Genomic DNA, 18,821 nt, shown 5'->3' with positions numbered 1-18,821 from the left:
AAGAGTGCAGAGAAGAGCAACAAAGATGATTAGGGGAGTTGAGGCTAAAACATATAAAGAACTGGGCATGTCTAGTTTGATGAAAAGAAGGACTGGGGTGATATGATAGCAATGTCCCAATATCTCAGGGGTTGCCACAAAGAAGAGGCAGTCAAGCTATTCTCCAAAGCCACCTGAGGATAGGACAAGAAGCAATGGGTGGAAACTAATCAAGGAATAGAAGCAACCCAGAACTGAGCAGAAATTTCCTGACAGTGAGAACAGTTAATCAGTGGAACATCTCGCCTCCAGAAGTTGTAAATGCTCCAAGACTGGAAGTTTTTAAGAAGAGATTGGATAAGCATTTGTCTGAAATGGTATAGGGTTTCCTGCCTGAGCAGGTGGTTGGACTAGAAGTCCCTTCCGTTATTCTGTTTTAATCAGCTCTAAACTTCTACACTTTTCTTAATATGAGGGGAAAAGTCAAAACGTGTCCCAATACTCTTCAGGATAACAACGGTCTTCCGCACTGCCACTACATCTCTTTATAGGAAAAGTGAGATGCACTTGAAATAATCCCAGACCTAAACAGGTTACTAAGGAAATACTTCAAGGATCTTTTGGAGTGGTGCTTCTTTTATACCACTTGCCTTTGGTAAATCAATCTCCCTTTTCTCTCTCAAGGGATAGCGATGGTTTTTGAATGGATTGCTAGAGAAAAGCTCCTTCCCCTTTATGAAAGAAAATCACGGGCCTGCCCTTTTGAGGAATCTTCCTTATTTGTATCGGTTGAGTGTTGTATTCAGGGCAGCAACACCTTGCTTTAATTTCCATTACAGCAACGACAATGCCTCGCGGCAACTTTTCAATACAGGATTATATACTTATAAAGACGAGAAGGGCAAGGAAAAAATATATTTTGTTCAAGCCTCTAAGGCTGAGGATTGGGAGGAGATCTTGGAAGTTGGGAGCAAATCTTTCTCAAGGAGATTAATCCTTAATCTCACTGGCAATGTCCCACCCCACCTCCAAATCATCATCTGTGATATAGGGCCTCCTGCTTGAGCAGGGGGTCAGACTAGAAGATCTCCAAGGTCCCTTCTGACTCTGTAGTTCTAATTCTGTTCTGCAGGGAGCAATTTATAGTTAGGTGTTAGAACCCTTTGGCTCCCCACCCTCCCCGCCCCCAGTTTTCTGCTCCTAGTTTTATTTTTTTTAAAAGAAAAGTGAGTCACAATTTCCTCCTGGGGGCAGAGAGGAAAAACACCAAGAAAAGATCACATCAACAAATTTCAAGCAAAAACTGCTTCTAAATTTTAGTAGCAAGGGAGGAGGAGGAGGAGGAGGAATATTACATTGGTACATGGGGGGCACATATGGGCATAGGCTGCCAATCAGTGGTGGGATTCAAAAACGTTTACTACTGGCTCTGTGGGCGTGGCTTGGTGGGCGTGGCCATGTGACTGGGTGGCGTGGCTTTTTTGCAGCCCCCACCTGTTTTGGGGAGCTTCCTAGCCACAGAGGAGCCTCGGGTGGGGGGGGCTTTTTGCTCCCCTAAAGCTCCTCTGGGGCTCTGGAAGAAAAGGAACAGAGCATGGGAGGGGCGTGCAGCATCCCTCCAAGCTCCATTTTGGGAGCTTCCTAGCCTGAGAGGAGCTTCGGGGGATGCGTTTTTGCTCCCCTGAGGCTCCTCTGGAGCTCTGGAAGGCAAAATATGGACAGGGGGGAGGCCTGAGCCCCTCCCTCCATTTTTTGCCTTCCTGGGCCTCGGCAAGGGGAATCCCAGCCCAGCTGATTGTATCTACAGCTGATTGTCGGGAGGGGGAAAAAAAGAAAGAAATACCTTAGGCGAATGTCAGGCAGTCGGGCGGGGTGAGCGAGCATCGGGCAAGAGGGTGACCGGGTGGGGGGGCGTGGCCAGCCAGAACTTACTACCGGTTCAGCGACCCACGCCAAATTCTTGCTACCGGTTCGCCCGATCCAGTGCGAACCGGCTGAATACCACCGTTGCTGTCAATCCATGCCATAACAGACCAGTGACTTTAAGGGAAAGTCAGCTGGAATGGTTTAAGCCAGGGGCGTCAAACCCGATTTCATTGAGGGCCGCATCAGGGTTCTGTTTGACCTTGGGGGGCTGGGGTGGGCGTGGCCAACTTGATGTCCCTCGTGTCAGGGATGCCCAAGCACTCTGCCAGCAAAAACGGGCTCCCAAGCTCCATTTTCAGCTGCGATGGCCTCTTGCAACCCTCTGCTAGCGAAGATAGAGCTCAGGAGGGCTGCATGCAGAGGTATCTCATCTCTACATGTTACACACCCAGAAAATGAGGAAGGTGTTCCTAGAGAGAGACAGTCTGAGGAATAAGAAACAGTCTGAGAGTCCAGCAGGGCCCAGAAACCTATCATATCCTGAGTACATGGATTTAGACATAGGTCTATAGCAGGGGTGGGATTCAAAATTTTTAACAACCGGATCTGTGGGCGTGGCTTAGGTGGTGGGCATAGTTGGTGGTCATGTGACTGGGTGGACATGGCTTGGTGGTCCTGTTATTGGCTGGGCCTGGCCAACTCAATATCACTCACATCGAGGCATGCATCTCCTCGCCTGGCCTCTCATGGCTTTGGGGATACTGCAACAGTCGTAAATGTGAAAAAGGGTCATAAGTCACTTTTTTCAGTGCCATTGTAACTTTGAATGGTCACTCCACACAAGCAAAGTACCAGCAAAGGAGGGGAAAAAACTCCAGAGAAGTTCCAGAGACAGGAAAGTCTTGTCCTGCCAAGAATGTAATAAGGGTTAACGGAGAGGCAGTTTCTGTAAGCAACACCAGAATGTTTCCTTCCTGCCTTCCTTACAGGATTAGGCTAGCAATTTCTTCTAATAACCGGTTCTCCGAACTGCTTAGAATGCTTAGAATGTTAACAACTGGTTCTAGCGAGTATGTGCGAACTGGTAGAATCCCACCCTGGTCTATAGGCACACACCAATGACCATAGGGAGGCTGCAACAGTGGAATATGTGAGGACTGGATATAAGTCATGTTTTTCAGCACCATCATAACTTTGAACAGTTGCTAAATCAATGATTGTAAATTAAGGACTACCTGAATTCTGTTCAGTTTTCTGAAAGATCTTGCACCAACAATCAGAAAGAACCGACCCAGTTTACATAATTTCCTTCCAATGCTCCAAAGAAAGAATAAAATAAATGCATAAATTACAACGGCACTGAGCTTTTTATCGTTCTGATCTCTCCAGATACCTGTTTTACAAGGATAAAAAGCGCCATTAAGCCATGTTGGAATGAGTCTTCTGGTGCAAATTAATCTGACATTTGCAGGAAAGAATTTGGCTCGGCTCCCATTCTCCGTAAAGAGATGGAGAAAATTCTCTCTTTACTGTTTCTTTTTATCCCATTATTTCTTAGATGCTGGAGGAGTCTAGACAATGCAATCTCAGAGGGGGAATTAGTGTGCATTAATTGTTGCCCCCGAACAAAGAAAAATGAAAGTCTTGGTTCATGAATCACAAGACTGTTTTTTCCACCAGGAAACAATTGGGGCACTTGTTATTTTAGGAATAAATAAACTGTGAAGACTTGTTCTAATTGTACGATGAACGGTTGCGGGAACTGAGTATGTTTGGTCTCACAAAGAGAAGGACAAGGGGTGACAAGACAGCAGTCTTCCAACATTTGAGGGACTGTCACAGAGAAGAAAGGGTCAACCTAATCTCCAAAGCACCAGAGGGCAGGAGAAGAAGTGACAGAAGTTTATCAAAGTGAGATTCAAGTAGGACTAATGAGACATTTACTTACAATTAGAGCAATTAATTAATGGGGCGACTTGCCTCCAGAAATTGTGGGTGTTCCATCACTGGAGATTTTCAAGAAGAGATTGGACAGCCATTTGTCTAAAATGATACAGGGTCTCCTGTTCCAGCAGGGGCTGGACTAGAAGACCTCTGGGGTCTCTTCCAACCTATATTTCAATTGTTCTATATTTCAGAAGCAGCAGCACATACTCTATGGAAATGGTACATCAAATACTGTACATGCCAAACTACTTATCATGAAAACTGAGTTTAGAGTATGTCACAACTTCTTTGGTAACTTGTAGCTTAGCATTGGGGTGAAACCAATCCCTGGTCTGTATAAACCATAGCTTCTGGCTCCAAGGGTTGTGAATACCAGCCAGTATTTATTTATGCAATAACTCACAGTCATACCAACTCATGGTTTAAGGATTAATGCACGGGGTCAGTCCAGTCAAGGAACTGAAAGGATCTGGGATATCAATTAACCCATCCTTGCTCAATTTGTTAACCATTGGGTTGAATTCTCCTCTGCCTCGAGTGCCTTGGCTAGGAAAGCAAGTTACCGTATTTGCCGGCGTATAAGATGACTTTTTTGCCCTGAAAAACATGCCTCCAAGTGGGGGGGGGTCGTCTTATACGCCGGTAAATACGGTATCAACAAATAATAGCCCAATAGAACTACGACTCCCAGAATTCCAAGACAACAGAGATGCCCTTGGAGAGTGGCCGAAATGATCAAAAAGCTGTATTGCAGGCTAGTAGTAAAATTTAAGGACTCTGCTAGAATTAAAAAAAAAAAAAAAAGATAAAATTGGACATCAAGTTTCAGGATCAAAATGAGGAGCAGAAGGAAATGCTTTCACCCCATCATGGGGACTGATTTCTGGCTTTTGAGTGCCTAACCTTGTTCTCTTTCACCATCCAAAAGTGACTTTAATTTCAAAGTTACAGCAAGAAACTATCGGCTACATCCCACCCCCCCAAAAAAATAATGCAAGTGATGCTCATTGTATGGTATTATAATTTTGAGAGTTGGAAGAACACTTGACATGAGTTATCAAATCTTAGGTTGCCAAAATCTGGCTGACCACTAGATGGCAACAAAGCCAGATCTTTCTCTATCTCTTTCTTGCCATCTAGTGGTGGTAAGAGGATTTGCAGTTCAAAGCTGGTAGCCCAGAACAAAGCATGAGGCTACAAACCGTAAGTCAGTGATGGCTAACCTTTTCGTTGTCGCATGCCAAAAGTGCGCATGCGTGTGCATACATGTGTGTTTGCACCAATAATGCAATGTGCGTATGACCACCCCCACCCCCTGTGCATGTGCACGCAACCCCCCCTGTACACAACCCGCCCCCTGCACATGCGCCCGTGTCTCCCACATGCACCCCACCCCCTGCACATGCGCAGCAGATACCCGACAATCAGCTGGCTGGTGGGAGGCATGCGCACATGCACAGTGGATCTGTTCCAGGCAACGGCTCATGTGCTGGCAAAAATAGCTCTGCGTGCCACTTCTGGCACGCATGCCATAGGTTCACCCTCACAGCCCTAAGTCATACATGTTCTTTTTCTTCGGTCTTCCCTAGCAACAGTTCTTTTTTTCCCTACAAATAAAGATATCCTCTTGTGTCTGGGGAAAAAAAATGATTTCTCAGCCTCTGCAAGAGAAAGAAGCAGTGCTTTTTCAAGAACACATCCGCTTGCTAACAACCCTGAGCAGAAAAGTTATGCCTAATTTAACATCGGGGTTTTGTTCATTTTCCCTTCACTTGCAGAATCAGATGCCGTGAGAGGCTTTGCTCTCTCTTCAAGCCCTAAATACTTTTGGTGAGAATGTTAGAAGATTGGGGACGAAAGATCCCTGAGAAAATTCTACGACTTACGACCACAATTGAGCCCAAATTTTATGTTGCTAAGTGAGAGGTGTGTTCAGTGAGTTTTGCCCCCATTTTACGCCTTTTCTCGCCACAGGGGTGAAGTGGATCATTGCAGTTCTTAAATTAGTAACACGGTTGTTAAGTAAATCTGGCTTCCCCGATGCTTGCCAGAAGGTCACAAAAGGGGGATACACGTGACCCTGGGGCACTGTGACGGTCATAAATGTGAGTCAGTTGTCAAGCATCCGAATATAAATCACATGACCATCGGGGTTGCTGCAATGGTCGTAAGTGTGAACAACGGTCTTAAGTCCCTTTTTTCAGGAGGCAACTTCAAAATGGTCACTAAACGTAGAGGTGGTATTCAGCAAGTTCTGACCAGTTCTGGAGAACTGGGAGCGGAAATTTTGAGTAGTTCAGAGAACCGGCAAATCCCACCTCTGACTGGCCCCGCCAACCCCATCTATTCTCTGCCTCCCAAGTCCCAGCTGATTAGCTGGGTCTTCTTTGGTTGCCCTGCACAGGAGAACAGAGCTGGAAAGCAGGTTAGTGGGGTGGGGAAGGAATGGGGATTTTGCAGTATCCTTCCCTTGCCACGCCCACCAAGCCACACCCACAGAACCAGCAGTAAAAAAAAATTGAATCCCACCATTGACTAAATGAACTGTTGTAAGTCAAGGGCTATCCCTACTTGATTTATAATATAAGTTTATAAAGGCAGAGGCAACTTGGTCACTAAAGATGGCATGAACAGAGGATAGGAGTTAATTTTACTCCTTCTAACTAAGAGGCAGGACTGAAGATTTCCTACAGTCCCTGCTAAGTTTGGACTCAGTGTGAACGTTTATTTAAAAAGCAAAAAATAATTATTCTGTGGTTGTTTTTTTCTTTTTTTAAAAAGCTTTTGGCAGCTTTTTCTTTCTAAATGGAATTTTCTAGCTGAGCTCTACAGAAAAAATCACAATCTGCCAATGCCCTATTTTTATATAACTTTATTGATTTTCAAAAGAAAAGCACAAAATTTTAAAAAATAAAATAAACTGTTAATGGCTTTGGAAATGTGGGGAGTTAGCAGAGGTGGCTAAATTGACCTCTTTGATTAAAGAAAAAAAAAACACAATTGCTCTTGTTTCTACTTGGAAATCATTTCTGGACTTTGGGCTTGAGGTGGGAAAAAAATGAAAGTCTGACATAGGGTTTTACCAATGAGATAGGGTGGTTGTTACAGAAATGGCTTGTTTATACTATTATGTAAATGTTAAAAAGTTGAGGTTTGATATTATTATCTTATTTTACTGCACCAAAAGGAGCCAGAAATCAATGCCTTTTCTTTCTTTTCCCCACACTTTTCCCTTCTCTTCTCCCTTCCCTATTTTCCTACTATTTTTTTTTTGTATTTTTGTATTTTATATTATAAACTAAGAAAAAAAAAGATAATAAAAAAGGGATATGTGGGAAGTGTAGGGAAAGATTGAGAACCAAAGCAAATGTTGCAAGGGAAACCTTGCATTTCAATGGACAATTGAAATCCACAATCTGGAAGGTCATAGATTACCAATTAATACTTTATAATAATATATCGTCAAATCTTTATTACAGCCTTTAGGTCAAAGTAATGATGATCCTTGAATTTGATTACCTGTTGGAGATCTTTGGGCTTCCAAGTCTATTTCACCTTTGTGTTTATCAGACTTAACACTTTACCATAAAAATGCATGACTGCATGATCATGGAGAACATGTTTGGTCTAGTGATTAAGACACTAGAATAAAAAGCAAGAGATTGAAGAGTTCAAGTCTTGCCTTAGCACTGAAAGCCAACTGGTTGACCTTGGGCCTGTCACTCTGTCTGAGCCCAACCCACCTCACAGGGTTGTTGTTGTGGGAAAATTGGAGGAAGGTGTGTTGGATAGAAGATGTGTTGGATATGCCACCTTGAGTTATTTGAAAAATAATAAAGGTGGGATATAAACACAGAGATACATACTGTACACACATACATAATTATAGATTACAGATTAACAGAGCTGGAAGGGACCATGTAGGTCATCTAGTCCAACCCATGCAGGAGACCCTACACCATTTCTGACAAATGGCAGTCCAATCTCTTCTTGAAAGCCTCCAGGGATGAAGCTCTCACAACTTCTGAAGGCAAGCTGTTCCATTAGTTGATTGTTTTCACTGTCAGAAAATTTCTTTTTATTTCCAGATGAAATCTCTTCTTGTTCAGTTTCCATCCATTATGTGATGACCCAAAGGGGCGTGGCACAAAGGCAACACAGTCAGATAATCAGTAGGAGTCCCTTTATTAGCTCCAACTTTGCCCCCAATGTCCTGGTTACCTTCTGGGCTGGAGAAAAACTCTCCCAGGAACAGCCTTTGGCTGCAGAGAATCAAGTACAAAATGTGGTCAACAAAAACTGTAACTATAAGTCCAATCAAGGCCAAATTAGTTTGGCAGGGCAGGAGCAAGAATTCCAGACGTGAAGGCACGGCAATAACTCCACACGGGTTGGGAAGACGCCAGGGACACAGATAACTGAAGTCAATACAAGATAAACTCATGTTTGCTCCCAGCAGCTGCCACACTCACCATGCATCTCTTTTAAACTCTCATTCCCAGGTTGCTCTCTTCTCCGTTCCTCCCTGCGTGCCCTAGGATGAAGAGGGGGTGGGTCTGGGTCTTCCTCAGAACTCTCTCTCCCTTGTTCTATCTCTCCCCTGCTCTACCCAGCTGGACTTTGCCCTTCCCGTTTCCTCCACAGCCAACGGAGCCACACTCCCACTCCCTGTCAGGTGTTTGTCTTCCTCCTTGGATTCAGACTCCGACAGGGGCATGACACATTATTCCTTGTCTGGTCTTCAGGTGCTTTGGAACAGCAGTTGCCAACCAGTGGGCCACGGCCCACTGGTGGGCCATGAGAAAATTTTGGTGGGCCGCAGAGAAATCTCACCCCCACAGCACCCCCACAAAGCAATTAATCCAGGCTGCGCAGAAACACAAGGCTGCGCCGCGCACATGGTCCGCAGGAACCCTCCCCACCCACTCACTCCTTACCCGGTAAACTTGCCTGCTAAATTGCTATTTTTCCTTTTTCCAACTATCAGCAGTTCTGCTGTGCCAGGAGATTTAGATTAGCTAGGAAGCAGGAAATGGTTGCATTTCTTGCTTTCTAGCTAGTCTTTAGATCTTTGGCTCAGCACAGCCGAAACCTCCCTTAGGACCGAAAGTTTGCTTGCAAGCAAATTCAGTGCAGACTCACGGCAAGCAAATTTGAGAGACTGAGCTAGCTGATGGCAGATAGATAGATCACTGAATGATTCTGTGAGCAACTCAATCTGCCTGATTTTGGATAAAAGTTGCTCTTTTTTTATAAAAAATTCAATATTTACATGCATGGTGTGTTGTGAGTTAATTTTGTGAGTTTGCTTGCTAGCAAATTTTATGTGACAGACTGAGCTAGCCAATGGCAGATAGATAGATCTCTGAATGAATCTGTGATTCTGTGAGCAACTCAATCTGCCTGCTTTGCCTGATTTTGGATAAAAGTTGCTCTTTTTTTATAAAAAATTCAATATTTACATACATGGTGTGTTGTGAGTTAATTTTGTGAGTTTGCTTGCAAGCAAATTTTATGGGTTTGCTTGCAAGCAAATTTTATATGACAGGCTCAGGTAGCCGATCTCAAAGATCTCTGAATGAATCTGTGATTCTGTGAGCAACTCAATCTGCCTGCCTGCTTTGCCTGATTTTAGGTAAAAGTTGCTCTTTTTTATAAAAAATTCAATATTTATATAAATATTTATAATATTTACATATAAGCCATGCCCAGCCAGTCACATGACCACCAAGCCACACCCACAAATTAGGCCACACCCACAGAACCGGTTAGTGGTCCCTGGGATCTAAACTTATGAGTTTGGTGGTCCCTGAGATCCAAAAGGTTGGCGACCCCTGCTTTGGAAAATAGTTTGACCCCTTCCTCTCTGTGGAAGCCCCTCAAATACTGGAACACTGCTATCATATCTCCCCTGGTCCTTCTCTTCATTAGAGAAGTGTGCCCAGTTCCTGCAACCATTCTTCATTTGTTTTAGCCTCCAGTCCCCTAATCATCCTGGTTGCTCTTCTCTGTACTTTTTCTATAGTCTCAACATCTTTTTTATAGTGTGATGACCAAAACTGGATGCAGTACTCTAGGTGTGGTCTTACTAAGGCTTTAGTGAGTGGTATTAGTACCTCAGTTGATCTTGATTGCTGGCAGGAATAGCTAATACCCAAGAAGATAGGCTCAAGATCCAGATGGATCTTGACAGACTAGAACACAGAGCCATATCTAACAAAATGAAATTCAATGTAGAGAAAAGTAAAGTCCTACACTTAGGCAAGAAAAACCAAAAGTACACATATAGACTGGGTGAAACCAGGCTCAATAGCAGTTACTGTGAGAGGGATCTTGGAGTCTTAGTGGACAACCAGCTAAATATGAGCCAGCAGTGTGCAGCATCCGCCAAAAAAGCTAATGCAATCCTAAGTTGTATTAATAGAGGGATACAATCAAGATCAAGGGAAGTACTAATACCACTCTATAAAGCCTTAATAGGACCACACCTAGAGTACTGCATCCAGTTTTGGTCACCACATTATAAAAAAGATGTTGAGACTGTAGAAATAGTACAGAGAAGAGCAACCAGGATGATTAGGGGACTGGAGGCTAAAACAAACAACGAACGGTTGCAGGAACTGGGCTTGGCTAGTCTAGTAAAGAGAAGGACCAAGGGAGACATGATAGCAGTCTTCCAATATTTGAGGGGCTGCCACAAGGAAGAAGGGGTCAAGCTATTTTCTAAAGCTCCTGTAGGCCAGACAAGGAATAATGGATGGAAACTGAACAAGGAGAGATTTAACCTGGAAATAAGGAGAAACTTTCTGACAGTGAGAACAATCAACCAATGAAACAGAAGTTGCCCTTGGAAGTTGTGGGAGCGCCATCACTTGAGACTTTCAAGGAGAGATTGGACTGCCATTTGTCAGAAATGGTGTAGGGTCTCCCGCTTGGGTGGGGGGTTGGACTAGATGACCTGCAAGGTCCCTCCCAAGTCTGATTATCTGTTGTCTGATTGTATCCCTCTGTTAATCCAATTTAGGATTACATTGGCTTTTTTTTTGGCTGCTGCTGCACACTGCTGGCTCTTATTTAGCTGGTTGTCCACGAAGACTCCAAGATCCCTCTCACAATTACTGCTATTGAGCCTGGTTTCACCCAGTCTGTATGTGTACTTTTGGTTTTTCTTACCTAAGTGTAGGACTTTACTTACCTCTACACTGAATTTCATTTTGTTAGATATGGCCCAGTGTTCTAGTCTGTCAAGATCCATCTGGATCTTGAGCCTATCTTGAGGGGCAGGGCTGTCAAACTCAAGGGCCAGGGGCCAGATCCAGCCTGCAGAGTGCTTAGACCTGGCCCACGGGCACATGGCCTTCCTGAGCTCCCTTTTCACTGACAGAGGGTTGCAGGAGGCTGTTGCAGCCCAAAATGGAGCCCAGGAGCCCGTTTTCTCTTCAAGAGTGCTCAGGCCACCACAGACACGAGTGACATCAAGCTGGCCACACCACGCCCCCCAACGTCAAACAACCCTGAAGCAGCCCTCAATGAAATCAAGTTTGACACCCTGTTCTAGGGTGTTAGCTATTCCCGCCAGCTTAGTATCATCTGCAAATTTGGTAAGTTTCCCTTCTATTCCCTCATCTAAATCATCTATAGTTAGAGGGCCTCTCAAGATATTAATAAAAACCTCCACATAGCAGTAGGTTTGCTTATTCTCTATGTTGAATAAGATGCATGATTATTACTGAAGCTGGTATAACAGAATGTGCACGTTATGGCTTTAGTCTGGCAAGATTCTGTCCACTAGGTTAAAACAAAAGATTGGACTTGATTGGATCTTACTGTCTCATCTTTGGGTTTCAGTCTGACAACCATCCCTTGTTGAACAAACCCTGATTGGTTCATTTAATTTGGTGCATATTTACAACATGTCTGCCTGTCTTATTTCATTGTTATTTTTGCAATGCCAAAGTGGGAACGATCCCCTCTGTAGAAAACTCTCTATTAAAAGCCCTTAATTAAAACCAGTTTACAAACCTCTAACATGAAGGCTCTCAATTAAAAGCTCTTAATTAACCTGCTTATAGCAGCCCACTGCAACCATTTAAATAAAGGGTTTTAATTAAACCCATTAAAACCAATCTGACTAAGTCAAGAGAATCCCTAAAAGTTTGCATTTTAAAGCCATAAAACCTTTGAAACTCTGAACATAGGCAGCATTACCATCCTGGTTGTAACATAACACAAACCACACAGTAACAGGTTTAGTTTCTGTTTAGAACAGGAGATCCTGATCTTTTTGTACCATAGATTCCATTCAGAGTCTAATGAAATCGATCAGACCCCTTCTCAGAAAAACATCTCAAATATATCATTGTTATTAGATATTTTCACATAAGTAAAAGATAAGCATGAATTCATGCAAAGTAAAAGAAAGAAAAAGAAAGAAAGAAAACATAAAAGAAGAAAGTGATAAAAGTGATAAAAAATAATATAGTAATATAGATAAAAAATAAAACATATATAAATAAATTACTTCCAATCTGATTTATACCGTAGTAATTACAAACTTATTGTCTCTTTAAGACTGCATACGATTCTCTTCTTATATTCAACCCCTTTTAATCAGTACAACCATAAATCATATTTTTTCCCATTTTTAGCAAAAAAAAATCCATTTCTTTTATAAAAGTACCATATTTTTTGCACTATAAGATGCTCCAGGCCATAAGATACAACTAGCCTTTTGGAGAGGAAAACAAGAAAAAATATTTGCCTCTGCCTCCCAGCCTCCATCGGTATTCATCTGGCTAGTGTCCTTGCAGCAAACAGCCTGGTCAGCTTCAGCATGTTATCACAGCCTGACTTAGCATTGAGCAGCTGGTTGGCGGTTGGATCTGCCTGCTGAAATACCGATGATCAGCTGTTCCAGGCTGTGGAGATTGCCGCCGCTATCGCCGCTGCCGCATGTCCCATTTTTGGCCTCCATGCGCCCCATTTTTCAGCCTCCACACGTCCCACTTTTGGTTTCCATGCATCCCATTTTTGGCCCATTCCAGGCAGTGAGGATTGCTGCCACCACCAATTGGCAGCGGCGATCAGTGGCAGCAGCAATAGGTGGCAATCCTCACCCCCTGGAATGGGCAAAAAACACAATGCACCAAGGCCAAAAGTGGGACGCGTGGAGGCCAAACACGGCCGAAGGGTGGGGGCCAGTGGGTGGGTGGGGCTTCAGCAACATTCGCTCGATAAGACGCACAGACATTTCCACCCACTGTTTGGGCGGGGGAAGTGCATTTTATAGTGCAAAAAATATGGGACGTGTTTTCTTATCCCTGACAAAACAGTCAATTTTGCCATTTCGGCAAATTCAGAATAGAACTTAGGGATTTTGGCGCACAATTTTCAGCTCTGGCTTTGCACTCCTGCAATACACTTGATCTCTAATAAACTGTCGTTCTCAACTAACAGAACAAAGGATCGGTTTTATTTAGAGGTTTAAGTTGTGGCAGGTCTGCAAGCCCTTGCAATGATCTGTCAAATAATCAACAATCTCATGTTTAACCTTCCTGCTTCATTTTTTTTTTTTTTTTTTAGAATTGACTCATGATCTGGAAGTGAAAGAGTTGGAAGCCAAACAGCAAGGTAAGGGAGAAGATAATTTTCCCGCTTTTTAACCGAAATAACAAACATGAACTAGGGCTAGTATACTACGATCTACACATGCATGGAATCCATTCTGGAAAAGGTATTTGAAGTTTGATTGGATCCAGAATGGCTGGCAGTTGAGCTATCTACCATACTCCCTCTTAACCTAACAAGGTGGATGCGAAGATGGAAAAAAAGAGAAGAACTTGGGTGTTCAGTAAATTGTAAGAAGAACAGTAGTTCCAGCTTGTTTTTTTAAAAAATATATTTTATTCAAGGGTGGGATTCTACCAGTTCAGACCAGTTAGGGCGAACCAGTAGTTCTGGTTATCATTTGGTCCTGCCCCTGCCCTTTTCCTGTGCTTGATATCATTGTTTGTAAGCACAGCTGATACGTGCGGCAGTTTGCCGCGCCTCAGCTGTTTTACTCACCGGGGCCACAGTAGACGCACGCACTCACCAAACCAATTGTTACACCAGTTGAATCCCACCACTGATTTTACTAGAACGACGGGAGCGAAGGAATTATTAAGGGAGTCAGACTGAGTGAGGAATCCTTGGTGTTCTCTGAGCGTGCTTGTTTTCTTGCAGACATTTCATGACCCAAACTAGGTAATATCAGTTCTAGTAAGAAGTGATGGCTGCTGTCAGTTTATATTCTAGTGGCTTGCTTTGTTGGTGCGGTGGTTGTGGTCTTAGAGATTCTTTGTTTGAGCTTTAACTGTCGGCTTCTTTGGCAGTTTCCTAATTGGGGTATTGTTTACTGGGTTGTTGGCCTGACTCCTAGTTGCATTTCTCCTTCCTCTCTCCTCCACTGAATGATCCCTTTCATTCAAGTCTCCAATTGAAAGTAGCCGGTAGAGGGTGCCAAATGACCGGGTATGAGTGATATTGTTCAGCTGGCATCTTTTCTCGTAGCATCATCCAGACTTGGAAGGATTCCCAGTTGAACATTGTCCTGTTCTGGCATCTGGTTTTGTCTAGTTTCATGTTTTTTCCAGTGGCGTGAAATTGTGACCTTCTCTGAAATCCTAAGCAAGTTGGCCTTGCAGCCTTCAAAATCATCTCAAAAGCTTCCCTCCTGCTATAGCATTATCGACAGGGGGAAATGTAGCTCAGCTCTATGATCCATTGAGGACATGTGCAATTTGAGGAGCTATCCATTGATGAAATGTTACTTTGGGTGAGTCCTAGAATCCAGGACTCTAAGGGTGGCACTGGGGGATGCTTACTTCATAGGTAACAAGACTTCGTGGCCATTTCCTCTCTTGTTGATATATCCTCTGTCTTGCAACTTCAAACATCCTCTTTTCTCTCTCTTCATCTCCCTGACATTGTATTTTTTTTCTCTCTCTTTGCCTTAGCATTGAGCTTTCCCTTTTTCTCCACCTTCAAATAATCTAATGTATCTTCTATTACTTCCACCGCATTTAACAGTATTCATAGCTACCAAGAAAGTTGAAGGATCATAGAAAGGTGTTTGAAATTAGGTGACATGGTATTGGGAGTCAGACTTGTTCACCCTTGCAACAATCCCAGTGAAAACTACTCTGTACCAGACTACTCCTCTTCCTTTTCCTTTTCCTTCTTTTCCTGGAACTAAGGAAACATTTCCTGATAGCGAGAGCAATTAACCAATGAAATAGGTTGCCTCTCAGAATTGTGGGTGCTTTATCACTGGAGGCTTTTAAGAAGAGACTGGACAGCCACTTGTCTGGAATAGTATAGGGCCTCCAGCTTGAGCAGGGGGTTGGACTAGAAGACCTCCAAGGTCCCTTCCAACTCTGTTATTCTATTCTGTTCTATTTCCATTCTATTCTATTCTATTCTATTTCTATTCCATTCCATTCTATTTCTATTTCTATTTCTGTTCCATTCTATTCTGCTGTGGTGGCACAGTGCTTAGAATACAGTATTTTAATCTAACTCTGCCCACTGCCAGGAGTGATCCTGACCGGCTCAAAGTTGACTCAGCCTTCCATCCTTCCGACGGTCTATAAAATGAGGACCCAGATAGTTGGGAGCAATGTGCTGACATTGTAAACCATTTAGAGAGTGTTGTAAAGCACTATGAAGTGGCATATAAATCTAAGTGCTATTGCTATTCTGTTCCATTCCATTTCTCCTTCCTCCCTTAAGAATTGCATTTTCAGTTGCATCACCTGCCCTCTGGAATGATCCCTCACCCTATATATGGTTAGCCTTGATCCTGTTGGCTTTAGGGAGGCATTAAAAACATGGTCCTTTGGGGGCCAGGATCATAGGAGAACCCATCTGGTAAAGAGAGTTACACATCAAGGACTTCACAGACCAATCCTGAGCTACATACAGTATATTTTCTTCTATTGGAACCGCATACGATCATCAAGCCGTTCAGGAAACATACTACTGTATGTAAACAAGAGACAAAGCAGAGGTGGTATTCAGCAGGTTCTGACCAGTTCTGGAGAACTGGTAGCGGAAATTTTGAGTAGTTTGGAATACCACCTCTCACTGGCCCCGCCCCCATCTCTTCTCTGCCTCCCGAGTCCCAGCTGATTGGCTGGGTCTTCTTTTGTTGCCCTGCATGGGAGAACGGAGCTGGAAAGCAGGTTAGTGGAGTGGGGAGGGAATGGGATTTTGCATTAACCTTCCCCTTCCATGCCCCACCCAGCTACACCACGCCCACCAAGCCACGCCCACGAACCGGTAGTAAAAAAATTGAATCCCACCACTGAGGCAAAGCCCACACTCACTAGCACTGATGAGATTATCTAGTTGGGTAATGAAACATCCGCAAACAAACCACCAAGGATGCCACATTGAGAGTTTCCAATCATCTATTAAATACAGTTGGTTTTATTTTAATTGTGTTTACTTTCTGGCTCTTTTTCTATGTATGTATGTCACCCAAAGTCACATTTGTCTGAGTTGATTAGCCCAATAAATGTAAATAAATAAATCATTTGTATTATTATTACTTTTCTTCCAAGGAAGAATAAATATCTTGACTCAAAGCAGTACAGCATTCATAAGCAGCATCCTAAAACATATCTTCCTGTCAAAAGAAAAACAAACAAAAATTAAGTGTTGTTAACAGCATATTTATTTATTCATTCATAGATTCATTTGCAAGATTTATAAGCTGCTCAATCCCTTAATGGCTCTGGATGGCTCACAATGCAAGACAATAGAAACATCCATTCAAACAGGCCTGAAATCATAACAGACATAATACAGAAATTAAATCAGTAGCTGTAAACTGGAGGAAGAAGGAAACTTGGTTCGGTTTGAGTGGTAATTTATTTCAAAATACAGGAAGCCCTCGACTTACAAAAGTTCATTTAGTGACAGTTCAAAGTTACAACGGCACTGAAAAAAGTGACTCATGACCATTTTTCACACTTACAACCATTGCAGTGTCCCCATGGTCACGTGATTAAAATTTGGATGTTTGGCAACTGACTCCTATTTATGACGGCACCAGTGTCCTGGGGTCATGTGATCCCCTTTCACGACCTTCTGACAAGCAAAAGTCAGTGGGGAAGCCAGATTCACTTAACAACCATGTTTCTAACTTAACAACTGCAGTGATTCATTCCCGTAACACCTGTGGCAAGAAAGGCTGTAACATGGGACAACAGGCGTTTAACAAACATTTCACTTAGCCTCAGAAATTTGGGGCTCAATTTGTGATCGTAAGTCAAGGACTTACCTGTATTTAAGGTATTGTATGTATGCAAGAGCCATGGTGGCGCAGTGGTTAGAATGCAGTACTGCAGGCAACTTCTGCTGACTGCCGGCTGACTGCAATTTGGCAGTTCGAATCTCACCAGGCTCAAGGTTGACTCAGCCTTCTGAGGTGGGTAAAATGAGGACCCAGATTGTTGGGGCCGGTAGGATGACTCTGTAAACCAGGGGTGGGATTCAAAAATCCCAACAACCGGTTCACTCCCTGGTTGCTGAGTGGGTGTGACTATGGTGGGTGTGGCCTCCCGGAACTTCCGGGAGGGCTGTTTTTCGCCTCTCAAGGGTCTGGAGGCCTCCCCCGGGCCTCTGGGAGGGCAAAAATTGCCTCCCCTGGGCTCTGGAGGCTCTCCAGAAGCCAGAAACAGGCCTGTTTCCGAACTTCCGGAAGGCCCATTTTCCCCCTCCCAGAGTCTCTGCGTGGATCCCGCACTTACCTGCATCGAAAATGGGCCATGTGGAGACTCCTGGGAGGGGAGGGGCGGGGTGGGCAGGGCCAGCCAGTCGGTTGAAATACCAGTTCGGTGAACCAGATGAAAACTTAACATCTGTTTTGCCCGAACTGGTCTGAACTGGTAGAATCCCACCTGCTGTAAACCCCTTAGAGAGGGCTATAAACAAAGCAGTGTGCAGCGGCATATAAATCTAAGTCAGTAGTCTTCAAACTCAACAGCTTTAAGACTTGTGGACTTCAACTCCCAAAATTCTTCCTCCAGTCATGTTAGCTCAGGAATTCTGGGAGCTGAAGTCCACAAGTCTTAAACTTGCCAAGTTTGAAGACCCTTGGTCTAAGTGCTATTGTTATTCAAGGGCCTCCCCACAAAAACACTTTGCAAGCTGGCTGGAAAATTCTGAGAATTGAAGTCCACACATTTTGAAGTTGCTAAAATTGAGAAACGCTCCTTGTGTATTTCTGCTTTTTTTAATTTTATTTTATTTTGCCAAGCGATTATTAAATCACAGGTATAAGTATAAACATGGTTATAAATACATGAAATGGATACGAATAAGAAAAAACAATAGGACAGGGTCGGTAGGCACATTGGTGCGCTTATGCACGCCCCCTACAGGCCTCTTAGGAAAGGGGTGAGGTCAATAGTGGACAGTCTAAGGTTAAAGTTTTGGGGGTTTGGGGAAGAAACTACAGAGACTACTTTCTGTTGTAAGAACTAGAAATCAAAGGAGAGATCAAAGCTAATGAGATTTGGAACCCTGGGGAGATCTGAACGACGGGGTCTTGGGTTTTCCACTGCACACAAAGCCGTGGTTTTATTCGGGCGTGCAAGTTTTCACTCTCAGCCTCGGGGCAAAAGGTGAGGCTGTTCATACAGCAAAGGGGGTGCAGAGAGCATCAGATGCCTGACTGTAAGGGGAATGGAATGTTGATGGAAGGCAGCCTTAGCGAGAGAAAATGGCAGCATCCCAAGGAAGCTGCCTCTGGTCATGCCTGGGAGAACACGCCTGGCTCATCAAAACATATTCAGCTGGTACCGCCTTCCCATCTTCAGCTGTACTTTTTAGCATCTCTTGGGTCAGAACAGAACATTACAACAGAGCTGAAAGGGACCTTACAGGTCTTCAAGTCCAAACCCCTGTTCAAGCAGGACACCCTATACCCGTGATGGCAAATCTATGGCACGCATGCCAGAAGTGGCATGCAGAGCCATCTC

The 18,821-nt window shown here is 43.7% G+C and overlaps 1 protein-coding gene and 1 long non-coding RNA gene across 3 annotated transcripts in view; one reads left to right on the top strand and one right to left on the bottom strand.

The window, feature by feature from the left end:
* CCDC92B (coiled-coil domain containing 92B) overlaps nt 1-18,821 on the top strand; it is a 43,770-nt gene that overhangs the window by 20,355 nt on the left and 4,594 nt on the right. Inside the window, exon 3 of the mRNA XM_026682688.2 lies at nt 13,375-13,422. Coding sequence (XP_026538473.1) covers nt 13,375-13,422 — 48 coding nt within the window. The remainder of the gene's footprint in view (nt 1-13,374; nt 13,423-18,821) is intronic.
* Nucleotides 15,847-18,821, bottom strand: part of LOC148132679 (uncharacterized) — a 32,411-nt gene continuing 29,436 nt past the window's right edge. The window contains exon 3 of one of the 2 annotated variants that reach the window (XR_015747978.1): nt 15,847-16,462. This is a non-coding gene — a long non-coding RNA (uncharacterized LOC148132679). Of the gene's footprint in view, nt 16,463-16,517; nt 16,619-18,821 lie in introns of those variants that run through there. The other variant, XR_015747979.1, reaches the window with a different exon arrangement.

Source organism: Notechis scutatus, chromosome 1 (assembly GCF_049901735.1).
Source record: "Notechis scutatus isolate UNSWTSFEM ecotype Mainland chromosome 1, rNotScu1.2, whole genome shotgun sequence".
Lineage (NCBI taxonomy): Eukaryota > Metazoa > Chordata > Lepidosauria > Squamata > Elapidae > Notechis > Notechis scutatus.
Note: the sequence above shows the minus strand (reverse complement) of the source record. Positions and strands in the feature narration are given on the sequence as shown.